Source organism: Hemiscyllium ocellatum, chromosome 4 (assembly GCF_020745735.1).
Source record: "Hemiscyllium ocellatum isolate sHemOce1 chromosome 4, sHemOce1.pat.X.cur, whole genome shotgun sequence".
Taxonomy (NCBI): Eukaryota; Metazoa; Chordata; class Chondrichthyes; order Orectolobiformes; family Hemiscylliidae; genus Hemiscyllium; species Hemiscyllium ocellatum.
The window spans coordinates 37,862,365-37,885,418 of record NC_083404.1 but is presented as its reverse complement, the minus strand read 5'-3'; the positions used below and the strand labels follow the sequence as shown (position 1 = coordinate 37,885,418).

The 23,054-nt window shown below is 42.3% G+C and overlaps 1 protein-coding gene across 7 annotated transcripts in view; it reads right to left on the bottom strand.

Annotated features, from left to right (window-relative positions):
* bbs9 (Bardet-Biedl syndrome 9) overlaps positions 1-23,054 on the bottom strand; it is a 562,903-nt gene that overhangs the window by 253,605 nt on the left and 286,244 nt on the right. For 6 of the 7 annotated variants that reach the window (XR_009643699.1, XM_060822953.1, XM_060822956.1 and 3 more), the window contains exon 19: positions 3,942-4,124. The exons of the other annotated variant lie outside the window; for it this stretch is intronic. Coding sequence is in view for 5 of the 6 variants with exons in the window: in XM_060822953.1 (XP_060678936.1) it covers positions 3,942-4,124 (183 nt within the window). In the remaining variant the exon portion in view is untranslated. The remainder of the gene's footprint in view (positions 1-3,941; positions 4,125-23,054) is intronic. 7 annotated transcript variants of the gene reach the window in all.

The following is a 23,054-nucleotide window of genomic DNA, read 5'->3' as shown; positions in this document are numbered from 1 at the left end:
TCCAACACCGGCATCTCCAAATTTTAACAGGAAAAGACAGTGTAAACTATTTCCATTGGTTGGAGATTCTAGAATTAGGGACAAAATCTGAAAATTGGGTCAGACCATTCAAGAGATATTTGGAAGCATTTCTAAATGCAAAGTTTGGTAGGAGTTTGGAACTCACTTCTACAAATGGCTAGATCGGTTATTTATTTTAAATCTTGAGTTAGATAATCTTTTGTTAAATAAGGGTATTAAGGAATATAGCCCTAAGGCAGGTATATGGAGGTTAGGCCACAGATCATCCATGATCTCACTGAATAGCAGAACAGATTCAGAAGACTAAATGGCCTCTTGTTTCTATGTGGTCTACAATAATTACAGATTCCTCTAAGACACAGAAAACCCATTATGAAAAGTGAATTAACTATAACTAACAAAGGAAAACCAGACAGCTTATTTGGTACCTGAAAAAGTGGTAAGCCTGAGGACTGGGAGCAACTTAGAATCTTAAAACTTAGAAGATTCAGCAAGAAACTGATAAAGAAAATGAAAAGAGAATATGAATGTCAGCAAGTGAGAAGCATAAAGGAGGAATGTAAAATCTTCTTTAAGTATATGAAAAGGAAAAGATTAGCAAGGACAGGTATAGATCCATAATGAGCACAGACAGGAGAATTTATTATAGAGGATAGGAATATGACAGAAAATCAAAACAATTTTTATTGAACAGAAGCTCATCATCTCAAATTGCTAATTTGCAATAAGTCAACAAGTGGCTATCTCCACTAACAGGATGCAGTCATCAACTGGAGGCTATCAATATCTGCTGCATTTCTACTGTAATTCCCTAGCCAGACAGAGTTTACCTGCCAGGTCGAGAAGCAGGACTGACTGTCTCAGCCTCACCTTCAGGTGGAAATTCTCCACAGGTTGGAGTCATTTTTGGGCAAAGGATCATGGTGTAGGAGTTAGATGTCAATATCTCACTTGCAGGGATTCCCCAGGATAGTATTCTAAGCTCAAACATCTTCAGATGTTTCATCAATGCCATACTCTCCAACATAAGGCCAGAAGCTGAGATATTTGCTAATGACTGTGGAATTGCCAGTCCTGCTCACAACTCAGTTGATACTGAAGCATTTGGGTTGCATGCAACAAGACCATGACCATGTCGATCTGATCTGATAAGAAATACTTGTGCCACACAAATTCCAGAAAATGACCACCACAGAAGAGAAAATCTAATCATCTCCCAAAGACATTCAAAGGCATTGCCATTACTGAAAGCCACAGCATCAAAGCCCTGAGAGTTACCATTGACAAAAGGGTTCAGAAAAGATTTACAAGGATGTTGCCAGGGTTAGAGGGTTTGAGCTATAGGGAGAGGCCGAACAGGCTGGGGGTATTTTCCCTGGAGCACTGGAGGCCGAAGTGTGACCTTATAGAGGTTTATAAAATCATGAGAGACTTGGATAGAGTAAATAGACCAGGTCTTTTTCCCAGGATGCAGGAATGTAAAACTAGAGGGCATAGGTTTAAGGTGAGAGGGGAAAAATGTAAAAAGAACCTACGGGTTAACCTTTTCACACAGAGGGTGCTGTGTGTATGGAATGAACTGCCAAAGGAAGTGGTGAGCACTGGTACAATTACAACATTTAAAAGGTATCTGGATGGGTATATGAATAGGAAGAGTTGAGAGAAATTTGGGCGAAATGCTGGCAAATGAGACTAGATTTATTTAGGATATCTGGTCAGCATGGATGAGTTGGATCAAAAAGTCTGTTTCTCTGCTGCCCATCTCTATGACAAAAATGTTATTTGGACCAGCCGTATAAATATTGTGGTTACAAGACCAGGCTGGGAATTCTGCAGTGACTAATTCACATTTTCTCCTCTCAAAGCTGGCCTGCCATCTAGAATGCAGGAGTGTGATGAAAAACTCTTCACTTGCCTGGATGAGTGCAGTTACAAACAACACTTAAAGAGCTCAACACTAAGACAAAGCAAGCAGCTTTAAGAGTACTGCATCCATCAGATTAAACATTCACTCTGTCTATGATTGGAACACAGTAGCAGCAGTTTTTACCAGCAACCAAACCAATAATCTCTATCACTTAGAAGTACAAGAGCAGGTGATGCGAAAGGTCCTCTCCACGCATTGCACCACTTTTATATGGCATATGGGTTCAAAACTTAGGGCTTCCTCCCAAACAGCTATATGAGTATAACTATACTAAAAGGACTGCAGAAATTAAAAAACACAACTCAGTACTCTCTTCTCAAGGGCAAATGATAATGGGTAACAAACTCTGAAACAAACATTCAAATAGTGTGGGAGCTCTGCGACAGAGAGTTTTGTGAACATGTCAATAATCTTGTACATGATTTCCCTCGCTGTTTTCATAAACCTGATAGATTTTATTGGATATTACTCATTTAAACAGGTGGACATTTGGATCCTAAGAGAATCAAAATAGAACTGAAGTGAAATCTCAATCATGACCCTATTGAACTGTGAATAGGGGCCATACAGCAAGATCCTATTTCTTATGAATTTCAAATAAAAAGATTAACAGAAAATTAAACAACTCCACAGCGATGTCAGCCAAGTAACTTGTATATTAATGTCACCATGAACACTTTCAACAATTAAAACTGTGTAATCCACATACCAGCCATCTGGAGTGAGTATAACATAAGTTAGCTTTGCCTCAGTGTGCCATGCTTTAATACTTTAGCAGATTTTAAATTAAATAACTAACAGTAAAAATAGAAGCATATTTTCCATTTGAAACTAGTTATCTAATGTAGGTATTAATTCAACATACTTGTCAATGGAGAACATGAGTAGCTTGCTATATGTAATCAATTAGACAACAGCCACAGAATATGATCTTGTTTCACTGTGAAATGAACGACATAGTGTTTTATATTGGACTGCAGTTCTTCTTGGAAAGCGGATGAGTTTTAGATTAGATTACTTACAGTGTGGAAACAGGCCCTTCGGCCTAGCAAGTCCACACCGACCCGCTGAAGCGCAACCCACCCAGACCCATTCCCTTACATTTACCCCTTCACCTAACAATACGGGCAATTTAGCATGGCCAGTTCACCGAAACTGCACATTTTTGGATTGCGGGAGGAAACCGAGCACCCGGAGGAAACCCACGCAGACACGGGGAGAATGTGCAAACTCCACACAGAGAGTCGCCTGGGGCAGGAATTGAACCCGGGTCTCTGGCTCTGTGAGGCAGCAATGCTAACCACTGTGCCACCATGCCACCCACAGTCTGAGGACAAAACAGTACCACTGATTCTGGAAAGAGGTGGCAAACCTTTGACTTTGCATTTTGGATGAGTTTTGGTCATAAAACAGTTTGTCAGAAAAAAGAATTTGATATGCATGAACTGGGTTGAATGTTATTGGAATAGGATCAACTGAGACATCAAATATTATGCAGGATGCTGCAGTTTAGAGTTTTTCTCTTTACGGACAGCAAGATTGCAGTGGGGGGAAGATTCTACACTTTTATTGAATTACCTTCGGGTAATCAGGGAACATTTATTGAGAATTTTCTCTCGAGAGCATAAAGTAATATCTTGTCAAGATATACATTATTTGTGAAGGAAAGTACTTCATAGACCATTTCTTGAACTATTTATCTGGTTTATTTTCTTGCGGGGAAATGTACTTAAAGTGATGCTAATATCAATTCGATTTAACTTCTCAGTTAAATGCATTTCTCAGTTAAACATGACATGACAACAATAATTTCTGTCAATGGTAATTTTAAACTCAAGAATCTCTGTTTAAGAAAAGCTATTCTGAGAAATAGTGCAGCAGCAAAAACTCAGTGCGATTTGGAGAGCATCTGCAGCATCAACATGTTCAATATCTCAAGAATGAACATCTCTGCAGAGAAACCATATATTTTACAACCTTACATGGTACTTACTAATTCCTGACTATCTTGCATCAGTGGTAAAAATGTAGCCTTCAGTATGGTCATCTCATCAGGGCTCAAATTTTGCCACAGGCCAATCAATTGGATGAATAAATGGGTGCCACTTTTCAGCCTGGTGAAAACTTGGTACAAGTTGGCCTGATTCTCTTCTGCAGCATCTGCTAGAGCTGCAAGCTGAAACAAATGCAACAGTAATTATGCCATTGTTTATCAATTATCAAACATAACATTTTCAACAGGAGCCCTTTGAAAAAAAATGTTTGTCACGAGGGTCCTATTAAAAATACTTGCAACATTACATGGAAAAGGGAAAGGAAATTAAACTTGTATCATTGCCATATAAAATGATGCATGACAACATTATACTGGTTATAAAAGACTCCATGAATGAACACGCATTAACATTTATAACATTATCCATGATACAAGTGCAAAATTGCCAATCTGGAACATGTCAACAGTTCTTTCACAGTTGGGATCTTTTAGCTAATTCCCTAAACTGTGTTCATAAGAAATCTTCTCATCACTTCTCCTCACCTGCCTGTTTATTGTTTGCCTCTGCTTGGCTTTTAGTAGGTCCATTCCTATCTGAGGACCTCTGTAGCTGCTTAGTTTTAAAATCAGGTTATTATAGTATGTACCTCTTGGGTTGCTGTTTATGGCAAAGGATTCAACATGGCAGATACTGTCAGCCCTTTCTTAAGAGTGACTAAGGATGAGCAATAAATAGTGGACTTGAAGGCGATGCTCACATCCTATGAATGAACAAAAACAAAGGCCATGCCATCAGCAACATTAAAGAATGCAGGAGTTCTACGACAGCTGATCTTGTGAACATGTCAATATTATCACAGATTGTTAGCTTGTTTCTATAAGTCTGACTTTTGTTGGATATTGCTCATTTGAACAAATAGATTGTTGTACTCTATGGACCGAGGAATACAGGAATTGAACAGGAAGTGGAGCTGAAGATGAAGCGTGATCCTAAATACCTGTTGAAATATACTGAACCTATTAAACAGTGACTGCTGTCACCTCGATCCACCACATGTCACTGAATTTTGAAGCCATTTCTTTACACAGCAGTTAAGCAGTACACTCTCTGCTTAACGAACAATGAAAAGTATGCAATGAAGCTAGATCAGTAGCCCAAGTTGCAACATAGCAAAATTTATGAAACTGAACTCAGCATCAAACAATTAAGTGTGAAAGCTGCTGTTTTTGTTGTAGAAGCCCACAGTTTACAAATGCCCTTCAGGTTAGATAAGGGAAGGGAACATATCACTCTATATAGCTTGGCCCATATGTAACTCCAGCCCCACATTATCTTGGCTGACTCTCTAATGGCAGTGTTGTTCATATTCCAAAATCAGATTTTCTGCAATAGATATATAGATGTTTCACATCAAATTTCTGGAGCTAAACTTCTTATATATCAGTGCCAATCATCGTGGACTATAAATCACTGTAATTCAAATCTGCATTGACTCACTATACACACCAAACATATAGGTGACAGGAGAAGTGGCAGATGGAGTTTAATTCAGATAAATGCAAGGTGCTGCATTTTGACAAAGCAAATCTTAGCAGGACTTACACACGTAATGATAAGGTCCTAGGGAGTGTTGCTAAACAAAGAGATCTTGGAGTGCAGATTCATAGCTCCTTGAAAGTGGAGTCACAGATAGATAGGATAGTGAAGAAGGCGTTTGGTATGCTTTCCTTTATTGGTCAGAGTATTGAGTACAGGAGTTGGGAGGTCATGTTGCGGCTATACAGGACAATGGTTAGGCCACTGTTGGAATATGGCGTGCAATTCTGGTCTCCTTCCTATCGGAAAGATGTTGTGAAATTTGAAATGGTTCAGAAATGATTTACAAGGATGTTGCCAGGGTTGGAGGATCTGAGCTACAGGGAGAGGTTGAACAGGCTGGAGCTGTTTTCCCTGGAGCGTCGAAGGCTGAGGGGTGACCTTATAGAGGTTTACAAAATTATGAGGGGCATAATAGGATAAATAGACAAAGTCTTTTCTCTGGGGTCGGGGAGTCCAGAACTAGAGGGCAGAGGTTTAGAGTGAGAGGGGAAAGATATAAAAGAGACCTAAGGGGCAACCTTTTCACGCAGAGGGTGGTATGGGTATGGAATGAGCTGCCAGAGGATGTGGTGGAGGCTGGTACAATCGCAACATTTAAGAGGCATTTGGATGGGTATATGAATAGGAAGGGTTTGGAGGAATATGGGCTGGGTGCTGGCAGGTGGGACTAGATTGGATTGGGATATCTGGTCGGCATGGACAGGTTGGACCAAAGGGTCTGTTTCCATGCTGTACATCTCTATGACTCTATGACCTGATACAAGGACTTTGCTAGATAATATTTATCAATAGTTGGGTCAGACTTCCAACCAGTACCAGGGAAAGGGATAATTATCAATGTTCAGAGAAGAGATAGCAGATTTTAAAATCAATAAGATACAATAATTTACAAGTACAATGCTAAAGGAAGACATAACTAAAAATCATCTGGACACTTGTTGCAAGACTGACTAAAGAAATTGGTTGCATGGTCTTTGGTGGTTTCTAGATTCTTACCATACGAATGAAACTATAAAGCACACCAGAAAATTGTTTAGATGTTTATCTGAATAGGATCCCAATGCTAATACCAAGATTAAAATGAGATAAGCTAAATAAAATTATGAGTACACAATTGCATCCAGCATCACAATCAAAGATAAAGTCAAAAATCACACGACTTTGTCCACATAAATCCAACACTGGCACTGTGCATCGCAATCAAAGTTAACCTAATGTTCTCAATTAAGCCTGCATGGATGGACACAGAGATGATTTAGGAGGACATTGTTATGAAATTTGGCAATGGCCACCAGTAGAAAATCTGTAACCTGAGTAGGTTGTGGAAATGTGAAATACTAACCAGCTAATCCGGAAATTGTATGCAAGCCTAAGAGCCTAATCTTGTTTGAGATCAACCATGATTGTATAAATTGCCTACTTTTGCTCCTCAGACTTACATTCTTACGTTCTCCTTCCGTGCTTCACAAAGCTAATAGCTCAGCTGATCTATATGACAATCGTAATCATGTAGGATTCCCTATACTGTAAACATGAGGTATAATGTGGTTGTCTTCAGGATCCTGGAGGACCTTTCTCCTGAAGTGTGGCAAAGTTTCCCATCTGCAAAGTTTTGCACTTATGATGAGTCAAGGCAGTATCTCTTGATTTTTCCCTCAAACATGTCACCATGTTTCCTGGTAATAAGGCAAAGAAACCCTTCTCAGGTGCTTGTTCTGGTGGACCTTAGGGTTGATGAGGCACACATCTGTAGCTCATGGTTGGTGTAAGTTGAGAGGTCACAGTCAGGGGCTGAATTAGAAGGTCCAACCTTGGGGAGTGTTTGAGGCCTTCAATGTTAATTCTCTTGAGGCAATTATTCTGTTGTTCTGTTTGGAGGCCAAGCTGAAAGAGACAGCATACTGAATTAAGATGGTGCAAGATCCAGCATTTACTTATCATGGCACAGGTGACGCAAACATCTCTGTTGTCCTTTGCTTGATTGATGACATAGTCAAGTATGTTTGGATTATGGACCTTATCATGAGATTTTGTGCTTGTATTTCCTAGTTCATCCTTGCCTATCACACCTTTCCAGAATCCATCCCGTTACTGGTGCTGAAATCCTTAAGGAGGATCAATATCTCACCTGCCAGAGCATTGGTTAGGGTTTACTGACGGTCAATGCAAAACTACTGTTTGATTTCATCCGTTGCTGCAAGAATATGATCATAATGTGTTGATAACATCGGTGTGCCAATCCAAACAAGCATGAGATGTTTGTCACCAATTTGCCAGAAAAGCTTATTACTGACTTCTTCACCAAAGCATGTGAGAAAATAAGCCTTTCTGTAAATTCCAGGTTACCCATGATCTTCTTCCAACTGACTCCTACAGTAAAACACCTCCCAAAACGATTGAGATTAATGGCAAGATCCTGCAAAATGTGGACTATTTTCCATATTCAATTACTTCCCCTCAATGAAGCCAGATATAGATGTTGAAATTCATCAATGATTACAATGTTCCAGCTCAGCCTTCAACTCATTGAGGAAAAGACTATTTGAGGGACAGGATCTCAAACCTGAGTCAAGCATTACTGGGCAGCAGTGATCTCTGCACAATAAAATGCTCCACAGACTTGGACAACCCAGAGCAGGCACCTGTGCTGAAGAAAAATCATCATAATGCCTTTGCAAGATCTTCAAAATCCAGCGAATCCAACAGTGATGTCATCTGCTAAGCCAAATTACGCAGCTTCAAGATGAATGGGACATACCATTTGCATTCTTGAAGTCAGACTCCTGAAAGCAACTGGTCTATCTGGAATTTAGTCATGGCAGGAGACTTCCAGAAGGGCAGCAGAAAATATTTGAGGATATTCCCAAAACATCTCTGAAAAGATCAAACATTTCTGTGACTTAAATGATTTTCTGCCCTGCAACCAACCAAAATGGGAAAAGCTAACTGGAAAAGTTTATCAAGCAAATCAGAAGACGTGAATCAATGCTGGATTGCATATTTGGATACAGAGCTAGTGGATGCTCTGGTAATAACATTCCTGAATCCTATGTTCTGGAAAACTAGAGGATGGAAAACTGTCAATGTATGACACTTACTCAAAAAAGGAAATGGACAAAGAAAGGTAGCTGCAGGCTAGTTAGTCAAGTGATAAGAATGACTCAATGAGTCTACAGAGAGTTAGACAACTTCAAAAAGACAGATAATGTAAAACAGTATAAGTGACTGGGGTAAAACTTAACCTGTTTTAAGTTATCTATCTGTTTTAAGTTGTCCAACTCTCTGTTGACTCTGAGTCACCCTTATCACTTGACTGAACTAACTAGCCGGCAGCTACATTTTTTTTGTCCATTTCCCTTTTCCCATAACTGACTGAGCCAATACTTGTGTGGAAAACAAAGGAATGTGACTAACTAAGTTACAGTGATCCCAGCCAGTCAGGGTGTCAGTCTGCCACAGTCTGACAATGAGCCTGTCTTGCTGTGTGAATCAATGAGGACTCAATCCTCTAAGAAGGTGTGCACTCTGTTCAGTAACACACCAGGTTTTCATCACACTCAACTCCAGTACAGCACTAATGGACTGATGATTCCAACTTGTAAAGAATTCCATCTGAAAGCAGCAAACCGGCAAACGTCGGCTCAACATTTCAATTCAAAAAGGCTTTTTTAATCAGTGGTTAATAAATTGCATTATCTTTTTTGGCATCCTGCCATGGGATATGGACATGGAGCTGTTTGTCTTTTTCAAACAAACAAGAAAATCCAAACAGAAAAAGTAATGGAGACCATTGATAATTTTTCAGTTATTGACGCTTTGAATAGTGTTCTTAAATAGGTTGCATAAGAAAAAACTCAGGAAACCAGATGTAGTCTTTGGATCTACCACCGAGGTGTCGATTTCTTCTTTTCTGCCTTCATTTTAGAAGGATGTTGAATAAACTTGTTGATGTTGACTTTATGTGGGACTGGCAAGAAATGTAATAATCTTCCTGACATGCTATCCTTTCATACAAATGTAGCTGATACACTAACATTAGAAATTGTGTATCTTCACTTGAATTCTGCTTATCCATTATATATTTCCTGAGCTGCTTTATCTATCATAGAGAAAAAATCCTTTCTTTATAGATGTGGAATTATGTATGTTAACTCGGTCTAGAACTGTTAAGATTGGACTGGATTCTTACGACACTTTGCCTATCTCACGGAAAAAACACTTTTTAATATATTTTTATATATATATATATATATATATATGTGACAATAACTCTGAAAGACTACAGAAAGCTGCAGCACAAGGGTCCTAAATCACAAAAACAGTATACAAGTTCAGTGGGTAATAGGGAAGACAAATGGAATGTTGGCCTTGATTTCAAAGGGATGGAGTATAAAAATATAAAACAATACAAGACACTACTTGATCACACCTGGAATACTGTGAACAAATGTGAATCTGTTGTCTAAGAAAAGCTACATTGGCATTGGAGGCAGTCCTGAAAAGGATCACAGGATTGATCCTGGCTTTAGAGGCATTTTCTTATGAGGACACATTGAGTAGAATGGGAATGTACTCATCGAAGTTTAGAAGAATGAGAGGTGATCTTATTGAAACATATAAGATTCTTAAGGTACTCAGTAGGGTATATGTGGAAAGGTTGCTTCCTCTTATGGGATCTAGAATCAGAGGGCATAATCTCTGAATAAGAAGTCATCCATTTGGCACAAAGATGAAGAGGAGTTTCTTCATTCAGAGGGTAGTGAATCTGTGGTATTCTTTACTGCCATTGGATGTAGAGGCTGTGTTGTTGTGGCATATATAAGGCTCAGATAGACAGAATTTTAATCAATAAGCAAATCAAGGGATATAGGGAAAACGCAGGAAAGTGGAATTAAAAATGTTGTCAGATAAACTATTATCTCATTGAATGACACAGCAGACTTCAAGGGCAAATGATCAACTTCTGCTCTCAAGTCATATGGTTCTTGTAGCCTTATAAGAACAAGTGGAGACAAAGTTGAGGCATCAAAGAGAGCTCACAAAACCACCAAACAACACCGACACTTCAAGTACCAGCTGCCCTGCATGGGGGAGGGACTGCCTAAGATGTATTGAGACACAGCAGGTTGCACCAACATGCTAAGTCATAATGACTGTCCTAATTATAGTTTCAGAACATAAGCAGGACAGAGATTCACTCACTTCACGGAATTAAAAAAGCCCTTTATTTCTAAACTGACATAGAAAAATACATACGAGCCCACCCACAAAATGATCTGAGTCAGTTTGAAATTACTGATAAGCCACCAGGATTTTAAAACCTGCATAACATTATTGAAAATACATAATAACAGGTAGGGGAAGTCGAAGACCAAATACAATCCCCCTATTTAGATAACAAGCTCACATCAGTTGAGCTTTTCTCTTGTTTTTTTAAAAAGCACCTACTGATCTCATTACCACCGTGTAAATCTCTTTGACTCACCCATTGTTCAGTATGTACTTTATAGCCTAAACCTCTGTACCAAAAATATTAGTAGGGTCAAACTGAGTGCAAAACCCCCCTCTGCAGAATCATGGCATGCATTGTCTCCAAGACTTGTATTGTTCTCCAAAATTAAGAATCAGTTACACAGGCATTGAAGGAGTTTTACAGACATTTTAGCTGTTTGCCTAACTGTTGGATCTTTATTCCATGAGCTCCATGAAAAAGGCTAGTTTTGGTTTAAATAAAGTGAAACACATTTGTAAATCCTGGCATTAAACTGATAAAACTGTAGAATTATCGAACTAAATCAAGTGCAGGTAAGAAACTTATGATACACCTTCATTAGATATTGGATACGAAGGAAATTATACGCTCATGCTTTCAGGATTTCGGCATAACTCCAAGATTGAATTGTCAATGGGAATGATGACCGGTGCCAGGTTAGCCTCATACACAGATCAAAGTCCACAATAGCAATGAAGTCAAACATTGTATGCAAAAGGTAATGAATGCTTTGAAAAAATATTCAATCCTTGCCAGCAGAATTCGGGTCCTGTGAGAAAACAACTTTTACAGAGAGATGGGAAAATGAACCTTAACTAAACATCTTTTACTTCAACATTTCTTTTTGTTATTCTTGATTAGTACCATTTGACAAGTATAAGTAACACTTTACAAAGTCTCCCCTCACATGGTTCACTAACAGATATTACTTTGTCCTGTGGTAATTGGAAGATAAAGGCAGTGGGTATGAGGTATGTGATAATATTTGTATCCCCTAAGGGAATACACTGATAATTAACAAAGGGCATCTTGGGCGCAATAGGAGGTTAGTGCTCACAATTATGGAAAATACAAGTGAAAAGTGCCATTACTGTTATAACTGATTTTTGTATCAGTAAAGTAATTCTCACTTGCTATTCATTTCTGTTTCCTTGACTGTCAGGATCACCAATAATTATAGTTCTCTAGCCATTTTCCTAACTCAGCGGCATTCACTATTTAATCAAATGCTTTTTTAAAGATCCAAGCAATTGATCCTAGAAAGTAACAAAAGAATGTTGAAGCATATCATAGTTCTTTACGTTACATTTTATTTAAAATAGAATTGACAGCTTCTTTGAAAACATTCTAGTATTGAACCGTCCATATTTGTGCAAAAATACTTGCGTTTATCTAGCTTTACATTTATCTTGGAATTCCCCACAATACTTTGAAATGCACTCATTGATATAATATGGACAATACAACAATCAATCCCACAATATCAATTAAGTAAAAGACCAAACTACTTGAGTTTTGGTTGAGGAATAAACATTAGCAAGGGGACTGGGAAAACTATGCTTAAATAGTCCACCTGAAAAGTGTAGCGATTAGAATGAGGTCAGTCAGGTGGACTTCATAGAATATAAGTTCTGACTGGGGCTGTTAACCCGGTCCAATCAGGGAGCCCTGCTTGACAGATATAAACAGGAGTAGTTTACCTTTTCGTTATTCAGAATGGACTCCAAACCTAACTTTCAATTGACTTACATTTTTCAGATCCATTTTACGGAATATCTTTAAGTCTCTAGTATTACATGTCTGTTAATTGACAAAAATTTAGTCATTTTCATCATAGTGGGAATAGTATATTTGGGAATAGTCCTTATTTGACCCCTTGTCCTCCACGCTTGCCACAATCCTTTTCAGACTTTGTACTGAAATGTAAGTTCTGACCTGGGATAAAAAAAACAGGAGTAGTTCTCACACCTGCACACACACAACATGGGTGCTGGGGAAAAATACGCACTACCGCAGTTTGGGCCCCATGGCTGTTCCATGTGTCTGGATGAAGAACTAGTATTCAAAGGTGAAAACATTGCAGTCGAGGATGAAGCGAATGAGTTGTAGGATGGTTGGCAATTGTTGGTATTGAGTACTGAGGCTGTTGCAGCGATACCGTCATCATGGGGAATGCTGGTGTAGAGTGCTGAAACATACATTGTGACAAGGAATTTGCCCAGTTCGACTGGTCCGTGGGTGCTGAGTTTTGTAGTGTCACAAGAGAAGCTGGGGGTCCCTGGTACAATGGGTTTCAAGGTGCCCTCAACATAGCCAGAGACGTTCTCACACAGGGTCCCATTGCCTGATACGATGGGACGTCCTGGTGTGTTAGCTTTGTGTACCTTCGGAAGGCAGTAGAAGTCCCCTGCGTGAGAAGTATGTGGAATGCAGGCACATAGAGAACTCTAAAAGGCTGGATCAAAAGTCTTTAGTTCACAGATGTGTTCTTTGGTTGGATTGGCTGGCAATTGCCTGTAGTGTTCCTGGTTGTTCAGTGGTTAGTACACTTCCTTGCAGTAGCTCGTTCTATTCTGAATGCCGATGGCTCCTCCTTTATCTGCCGGTTTGATGACAATGTTGTGATTGGTTTTCAGATGGCTTTAGGTTGTGATCGGGTGATGTTTTTCCCTACCTTGTAGATGTGGCTGATGAATCTGGCATTTGCAGATTTGTTGATGGTTTGAGCATACATGTCAAGCCCAGGGCAGTGACCCTCTTGAGGGGTTCAAATTGACTCCTTCTTTGGTGGCTCCTCTATGGATCTCTCTGATGACTGTTCTGTCAGTTGGTTCATTGGGATCACTGTTGATACCTTGGAAGAATTCCTGGCGTCTCATTCATCCAATAATTTCCTCCGTGTCTGCCGCTGAGAACGTCAATCTTTTCCAGTTGAAGGGTATGATCCAATAAGTTGACCTTGTTTGCATATGTGTTTGCATGTGTGAAAGCTTGGTAAAGTGTTTCTGGGTGTGATGGAGTATAAGCCTGTGAGAGAGGGTGTGCGAGCGGATATGAGTGTGGGGGGTGTATGTATCAGAGAGGGCTGGACCACACCAGACTTACATTGAACTACTCTTTAGTATCTGTCTCATTCTTGAGAAATATGCACCTCCATCAGTACCTGCCTCTACCACAAACCCATAGATAACCTCACGATGCTACACTTCTCTAGCTTCCACCATAAACATATTAAAACAGCCATCCCCTACAGACAAGCCCTACACATACACAGGATCTATTCAGATGAGGAGGAATGTGAGGGACACCTGAGGGTTCTCAAGGATACTTTCATAAGAACAGGCTAGGATGCTCAACTCATCGATCACCAGTTCTGACGTACCACAGCGAGAAACCGTAATGACCTCCTCAGGAGACAGACAAAGGTTGCAATCAAGAGGGTTCCCTTCGTTGTCTGTTATTTCATGGGAGCCAAAAACCTCCACCATGTTCTTTGCAGCCTGCAATACATTATCGATGAGGATGAGCATCTCACCAAAACCTTCTCTATGCCTCCACCTATTGCCTTTAAACAACCACCAAACCTAAAACAGACAATTGTTCACAGCAAACTGCCCAGCCTTCAGGACAACATCAACCACAACATAACCGTCATATCAACCACGACAAGATATGTCAGAGTGTCAACACGGACACCACCATTACCTATGGGGACATCACCCATTGTGTACCTGGCAGGTACTCATGTGACTCAGCCAATGTTGTCTATCTCATATACTGCAGACAAGGATATCCGAGGCATGGTACATTGGCAAGACGAAGCAGACGCTACAACAATAGATGAATGGACACCATGCAATAACCACCAGATAGGGGTGTTCCCTTCCAGTCAGAGAACACCTCAGCGGTCAGGGACATTCAGCCTCAGATCTTCAGGTGACCATCCTCCAAGGCAGACTTCGGGATAGGCAAAAACACAAAGTGGCCGAGGAGAGGCTGCTGGCCAAATTTGGTACCCATGAGGATGGCCTCAACTGGGACCTTGGGTTCATGTCACAGTACAGGTGACCCCACTACACTGTACCCTCTCTCTTTCTCTCACGCTCACACACATACTCACGCAGGCACTCTCTCAAATACACACTTTCTCTCATACACACACATACACCCCCACACTCATACCCATGTACACTCATGCTCACACACTGTCTCTCTCATGCACAAACACACATATAAGTCAATGGGGTGAATTTGTATTTGCAGCATTATATTTGCAGATACACTCTATTTTGCTCAAAAATGCACAATCTGCAGGCAGTCAATGCATGTAATATTTTGTAAATTCCACTTTGGAAATAGAACCAGTCTGACTCTAACCTCACACCTTTACATCTTGCTGTATGGCAGTGTGCTTCATCAGTTTTACATTTGCACCACGTGCAAGCAGCTTATGCAGCAAACACAACGCCTGTGCAGCAAACAAGAAGCAAGTCTCAGTCTTAAGCGGGTAGACCTCACTGAAGTCCAGAGCTGAAAATGTGTTGCTGGAAAAGCGCAGCAGGTCAGGCAGCATCCAAAGAGCAGGAGAATTGACGTTTCGGGCATGAGCCCTTCTTCAGGAATTCTTCAGGCTCATGCCCGAAATGTCGATTTTCCTGCTATTTGGATGCTGCCTGACTTGCTGCGCTTTTCCAGCAACACATTTTCAGCTCTGATCTCCAGCATCTGCAGTCCTCACTTTCTCCTCACTGTAGTCCATAAAGGTATCCATCATGGAGGTCCTGAAGTGGTTAATCAAGGGCAGCCTCTGATAGTACTCCAGACTGGCCTTGGTGGGGTGTTCAGTTGGGGGGTTCTTGGTCAGGAAGTCCACACCCCTGAGTGCATCATGATGCGTGTGGAGATAAGGCAAATGTAGTTGACCATATGTATAGGAATGAGACATATCTTGCCTGGGGCTGTCAAGTTAGGTTGCTCAAGGGGATGGGCCACAGTCAGATGGTCGAGTCAGTTCAGAAAAACAAACGGGAGGAGAGATTGCGGAACAAGGGGATTTGCTGCCACAGAAAGGAAACTTGAGAACCTTTTTGTGGATTTCAATTGGGGGCCGGAGGCTAGGTGGGATGGATGACAAGGGAGATGACACGTGAAAGGACAACAGCATTTTCAAGGGTGAAGATATGGTAAAACATGATGGGAATGGAGTCAGGTGAGATGGGGCTGTCCATGGTCAGGAGCAGCCTGGCTTTAGTAGAGGGGGAGACAGTGTATGACCACACCTGGCATGGTCACATTTACATAATGGGTGGAGTGGAAAGGTGGGCAGATGGAAGCCCATGGAGATGGATTACATAGGATCCTGGGGAGCTGTGAATTCTAGAGAGTTCATGTGAAGTGATTTTAGGAACGAGATCAAGATGTTCAGGGCCTTACTGGTGCATAGAGATGCAGGCTGCAGACCAGCCAAAAAACATTTGCTGTTGCTCTCCATCTTGCTGGAAATCAAAACTATGCAATGAGAACGAAAATGGCTGTAACCACACCAAGAGTCAGCAGGGTAAGTCCCTCAATCTGTGAAGGAGGGCTGCAAGGTCAACCAATGTAAGCCCCTTCAGAGAGGAAGAACAGTATTCTGTCAAACACCACACAGATCTGTGGGGTCCCTAATCTTTGGCAATCTTAATAAACTTAGTGGGCGGCACGGTGGCACAAGTGGGCGGCACGGTGGCACAGTGGTTAGCACTGCTGCCTCACAGCGCCTGAAGACCCGGGTTCAATTCCCGACTCAGGCGACTGACTGTGTGGAGTTTGCACGTTCTCCCCGTGTCTGCGTGGGTTTCCTCCGGGTGCTCCGGTTTCCTCCCACAGTCCAAAGATGTGCGGGTCAGGTGAATTGGCCATGCTAAATTGCCCGTAGTGTTAGGTAAGGGGTAATGTAGGGGTATGGGAGGGTTTCGCTTCGGCGGGTCGGTGTGGACTTGTTGGGCCGAAGGGCCTGTTTCCACACTGTAAGTCTAATCTAATCTAAAAACTTGTATCCTGTACTCTGTGCACCCTCCTGACCCACACATTACTGATCACCTCATTCACACTATCACTTTTGCACACAGAGACTAGGGAAATATTAGAGATGCTTGACCAAGAAGGGAAATGGTACCAGCAGAACCTATTGCCCTATATATGCTTTGCTTATCTTGAATTCACATGCTGCAGTAGGTTTTCAACATAGATGTTGATTCATGATGTAATGTATACGGATGTGGAATTATTCATCATGCTTTTGCAGTTACAGTTGGGCTAAGTACAGGCACTCAAACAAACAGATATCATGCAAAACCAATATAAATTAGCAAATAAACAACTTTATATATATATATTGCATAGTCACTTGTGTTACCAAAGTTCCCTCCAAAAGGTTTTTCTTCCTTTCCTTCATGTTATGTTTCAATGTTGCTCCCATTTCTGAAGCTGGGGTGGAGGCAGACTGCTTGACAATGGAGCCCATTGGCCCCAGAGGTTCAGTCAGGTGATCTTAAGGGTGAAAATGTGTTGCAGGTTAAAGCACAGCAGGTTAGGCAGCATCCAAGGAATAGGAAATTCGACGTTTCGGGCATAAGCCCTTCATCAGGAATGAGGAGAGTGTGCCAAGCAGGCTAAGATAAAAGGTAGGGAGGAGGGACTTGGGGGAGGGGCGATGGAGATGTGATAGGTGGAAGGAGGTCAAGGTGAGGGTGATAGGCCGGAGTGGGGTGGGGGCGGAGAGGTCAGGAAGAAGATTGCAGGTTAGGAGGGCGGTGCTGAGTTGAGGGAACCGACTGAGACAAGGTGGGGGGAGGGGAAATGAGGAAACTGGAGAAATCTGAGTTCATTCCTTGTGGTTGGACGGTTCCCAGGCGAAAGATGAGGCGCTCCTCCTCCAGCCGTCGTGTTGTTATGTTCTGCCGGTGGAGGAGTCCAAGGACCTGCATGTCCTCGGCGGAGTGGGAGGGAGAGTTAAAGTGTTGAGCCACGGGGTGGTTGGGTTGGTTGGTCCGGGCGTCCCTGAGGTGTTCTCTGAAGCGTTCCGCAAGTAAGCGGCCCGTCTCCCCAATATAGAGGAGGCCACATCGGGTGCAGCGGATGCAATAGATGATGTGTGTGGAGGTACAGGTGAACTTGTGGCGGATATGGAAGGATCCCTTGGGGCCTTGGAGGGAAGTGAGGGAGGAGGTGTGGGCGCAAGTTTTACATTTCCTGCGGTTGCAGGGGAAGGTGCCAGGAGTGGAGGTTGGGTTGGTGGGGGGTGTGGACCTGACGAGGGAGTCACGAAGGGAGTGGTCTTTGCGGAACGCTGATAGGGGAGGGGAGGGAAATATATCCCTGGTGGTGGGGTCCGTTTGGAGGTGGCGGAAATGACGGCGGATGATACGTTGTATACGGAAGTTGGTGGGGTGGTAGGTGAGAACCAGTGGGGTTCTGTCTTGGTGGCGGTTGGAGGAGCGGGACTCAAGGGCGGAGGAGCGGGAAGTGGAGGAGATGTGGTGGAGGGCATCGTCGATCACGTCTGGGGGGAATCTGCGGTCCTTGAAGAAGGAGGCCATCTGGGCTGTGCGGTGTTGGAACTGGTCCTCCTGGGAGCAGATGCGGCGGAGACGAAGGAATTGGGAATATGGGATGGAGTTTTTACAGGGGGCAGGGTGGGAGGAGGTGTAATCCAGAGAGCTGTGGGAGTCAGTCGGTTTATAGTAGATGTCTGTGTTGAGTCGGTCGCCCGAGATAGAAATGGAAAGGTCTAGGAAGGGGAGGGAGGAGTCTGAGATGGTCCAGGTGAATTTGAGGTCGGGATGGAAGGTGTTAGTAAAGTTGATGAACTGTTCAACCTCCTCGTGGGAGCGCGAGGCAGCGCCGATACAGTCATCGATGTAGCGGAGGAAAAGGTGGGGGGTGGTGCCAGTGTAGTTGCGGAAGATGGACTGTTCCACATATCCTACGAAGAGACAGGCATAGCTGGGGCCCATGCAGGTGCCCATGGCAACTCCTTTAGTTTGGAGGAAGTGGGAGGATTGAAAAGAGAAGTTATTCAGGATGAGGACCAGTTTAGTCAGTCGAAGGAGGGTGTCAGTGGAAGGGTACTGGTTGGTGCGGCGGGAAAGGAAGAAGCGGAGGGCTTTGAGTCCTTCGTGATGGGGGTTGGAGGTGTACAGGGACTGGATGTCCATCGTGAAAATAAGGCGTTGGGGACCGGGGAAGCGAAAATCCTGGAGGAGGTGGAGGGCGTGGGTGGTGTCCCGAACGTAGGTGGGGAGTTCTTGGACAAAAGGGAACAGAACCGTGTTGAGGTACGCGGAGATGAGTTCGGTGGGGCAGGATCCTTCGTGATGGGGGATGGAGGTGTACAGGGACTGGATGTCCATCGTGAAAATAAGGCGTTGGGGACCGGGGAAGCGAAAATCCTGGAGGATCCTTCGTGATGGGGGATGATCTTAAGGGTGTCTACGTCTGGAGAGCCCAAACATGTTGAACCCTCCTCAACTTGAACTTTCATGGGTCGGGAAGAACAGGCAGGGGAGAGGTGGATGGCACAGCAACCACTGGAATATGCACTAAATGTAAAGATCAGCTCTATAGAGCTTGCAAACTGCTTGCTGTCATGTTTCATATTGGGGTATGTGGAAGATCAAAACTCAATAGCCACTGTCAACTTTCCATTGAATCATAATGGCTTTTATCCATCCAATTTGAATTGGGAACACCTCAGAAGTGTTCAGCCATGACATAGGATGTGGAACAAACCTTATTTGGAAAGGAACTGTAACTTGTAAACAGTCACATAGTGAGACAGCCAGGGTTTTGTCTGCTGACATAAAGCACTCACCAGATTTCTGTACTTAACAAGAATTAATATTTTATTATACGTAGCTAGTCACTAAGCATAGGTTATAATTTTGAACTGTTAGCATATGACTATACTAATTAATATTCTAATCCCTTTGCAAACTCATTCTCTATCACACACAAAATGGGTGTTATGGATAAACTGTGAAAGCTGTTTAGATTAGATTACTTACAACGTGGAAACAGGCCCTTCGGCCCAACAAGTCCACACCGACCCGCCACCCACCCATACCCCTAATCTAACACTACGGGCAATTTAGCATGGCCAATTCACCTGACCTGCACATTTTTGGACTGTGGGAGGAAACCGGAGCACCCGGAGGAAACCCACACAGACACGGGGAGAACGTACAAACTCCACACAGTGTAGTCGCCTGAGGCAGGAATTGAACCCCGGTCTCTGGCGCTGTGAGGCAGCAGTGCTAACCACTCTGCCACCGTGCCACCCAGAAGTAGTTTAGTGGTTACTGTTCACAAGGCTGTTGAGATGATTCTTATGGTGATCAGAACATCGTTTCTTGGTTTTCTGGAGATTTTAATCAAAATTTTTGGCACAAAATAGGGTAAGATAGTGTAAAAAGAAGTAGACTGGGAGGAGACCCATGTGAGTGCATAAATATTAATATTGACACACTGTGGGGTGTTTCTAAAAATATATATTGCAAGTTATGTTGTAATATTCCATGAAATTCTATGAAATACACAGATGCTGCATTTACAAACAGAAAAATCTCAAAGATAAAACTTCTTAATTAAAATATCATAAAGCAGATGAAGATACATTTTAGAAAAAATGTTAGTGTTTATGTCTTGTAATTTTTGGAATACTGTGTTCAATTCTGGTCTCCCTGCTATAGGAAGGATGTTGTGAAACGTGAAAGGATTCAGAAAAGATTTACAAGGATGTTGCCAAGGTTGAAGGGCTTGAGCTAATCTTTCAGGAATCGCTTGAATCAGGGAGGGTCCCAGAGGACTGGAAAATCGCTAACATAACATCCTGTTTAAAAAGGGAGTAAGGCAGAAGACAGAAAATTACACACCGATTAGCCGAACCTCGGTTGTGGGTAAGATCCTGGAATCCATCAAGAAGAATGAGATTTCTTAATACTTGGAAGTGTATGGTAAAATAAGACAGAGTCAGCATGGTTTCATCAAGGGGAGGTCATGTCGAACAAATCTGCTAGAATTCTTTGAGGAAGTATAAGCAGATTAGACCAAGGAAACCCAATGGGCTTTAAGAAGGCCTTTGACAAGGTACCACACACAAGGTTACTGAGTAAGATAGGGGCCCATGATGTTAGAGGCAAGGTACTAACATGGACAGAAACTTGGCTGTCTGGCAGAAAGCAGAGAGTGGGATTAAAGGGTCCTTCTCAGCATGGCAACCGGTGACAAGTAGCATTCCACAAGGCTAAGTGTTCCACAACTTTTCACTTTATACATTAACAATTCAGATGAATGAACTGAGGGTATTCTGGCTAAATTTGCAGATGATACCAAGATAGGTAGAGGGACAGGAGTATTGAGGAGGCAGGGAAGCTGAAGAAGGATTTGGACAGGTTAGGAGAGTGGCAAAGACGTGGTAGATGGAGTACAAAGTGGGAAAGTGTGAGGTCATGCACTTGGATAGGAAAAGTTGAGGATGGTCTATTTTTTAAATGGGAGAAAATTCAGAAGTCTGAAGTGCAAAGAAATTTGGAATTCTAGTCCAGGATTCTCCCAAGGTGAACTTGCAGGTTGAGTCAGTATTTAGGAAGGCAAATGCAGTGATGGCATTTATTTTGAGAGGACTTGAATATAAGAGCAAGGAATATAAAACAGGCTCTATAAAGCCTTGTTCAAACCACATTTGGAGTATTGTGCATAGATTTGGGCCCTATAGTTCAGGAAAGATGTACTGGCCCTCGAGCATGTTCAGAGGAAATTCACGAAAATGGTCCCAGGAATGAACAGCTTAATGTGAGGGGACAGTTTGTGGACTCTGGGTCTATACTGGATTGAGTTTAGAAGGATGAGAGGGATCTAATTGAAACTTAGAGAACACTGAATGACCTGGACAGAGTAGATATTGGGAAGATGTTTCCATTGGTAGGAGAGACTGGGACTAGAGGGCACAGCCTTACAGTAAAGGGAATATCTTTTGGAACGGAGGTTAGGAGAAACCTTTTCAGCCAGAGAATGGTGAATCAATAGAATTCACTGCCACAGAAGGCTGTGGAGGCTAGGTCATTGAGTATATTTAAGATGGAAATAGAGAGGTTCTTGATTGTAAAGGGATCAAGGCTCACAGAGAGAAAGCAGGAGAATGGAGTTGAAAAACTGATCAGCCATAATTGAAAGGCGGAGCAGTGATGGGCTGAATCGTTTAATTTCTGCTTCTATGTCTTATGATCTTATGGGGAGAGGCTGAATAGGCTGAGGCTATTTTTCCTGAACGTCAGAGGCTGAGGGGTTACCTTGTCGAAAATTATAAAAACATAAGGGGCATAGCCAATGACATTTTTCTCAGGTAAGGGAGTCCAGAACGAGAGAGCATAGGTTTAAGGTGAAAGTGGAAAGATTTAGAAGGGACCTGAGGAGCAACTGTTTCATGCAGAAGGTGGTGCGTGTATGGAATGAGCTGCCAGAGGAAGTGGTGGATGCTGGTACAATTAGGAGAAAGTGAGGACTGCAGATGCTGGAGATCAGAGCTGAAAAATGTGTTGCTGGAAAAGCGCAACAGGTCAGGCAGCATCCAAGGAGCAGGAGAATCGACGTTTCGGGCATAAGAAGGGCTTATGCCTGAAACATCGATTCTCCTGCTCCTTGGATGCTGCCTGACCTGCTGCACTTTTCCAGCAATGCATTTTTCAGATGCTGATAAAATCACAACATTTAAAAGGCATCTGGATGCGTCATGAATTGGAAGGGTTTAGAGTGATAATGGGCCAAATGCTGGCAAATGGGACTAGATTAATTTACGATATCTGGTCAGCATGGACGAGTTGGACCGAAGGATCCATTTCTATGCTGTAAAGCTCTATAACTCTAACGTTTTCAAATCCCAAACTATTTACTGGCCTGAAATTGTGTTAATTCTGTCTTTGTGTGGAAATTTTTGCAGTGCCAATGGCAATAGCCTAGTCATGTTGACTATAAATAACATCAAGCGTTGAGCCTACATTGGTTTTACTTGACATTGGCAGCATTATGACTGTGGCAGTGCAACACTCTATTGTTCTCTGATATTCATCAACATTTAACTGCTATCATCCAGTCAACAGAAAATCACTGACACTGGAAATCAGCGAGCTGTTTTCCCTACATTGCTTAAATACAAAATTATATTCATTTTTTTTTCCTTTCTTGAAGTATTGCTTTGCTG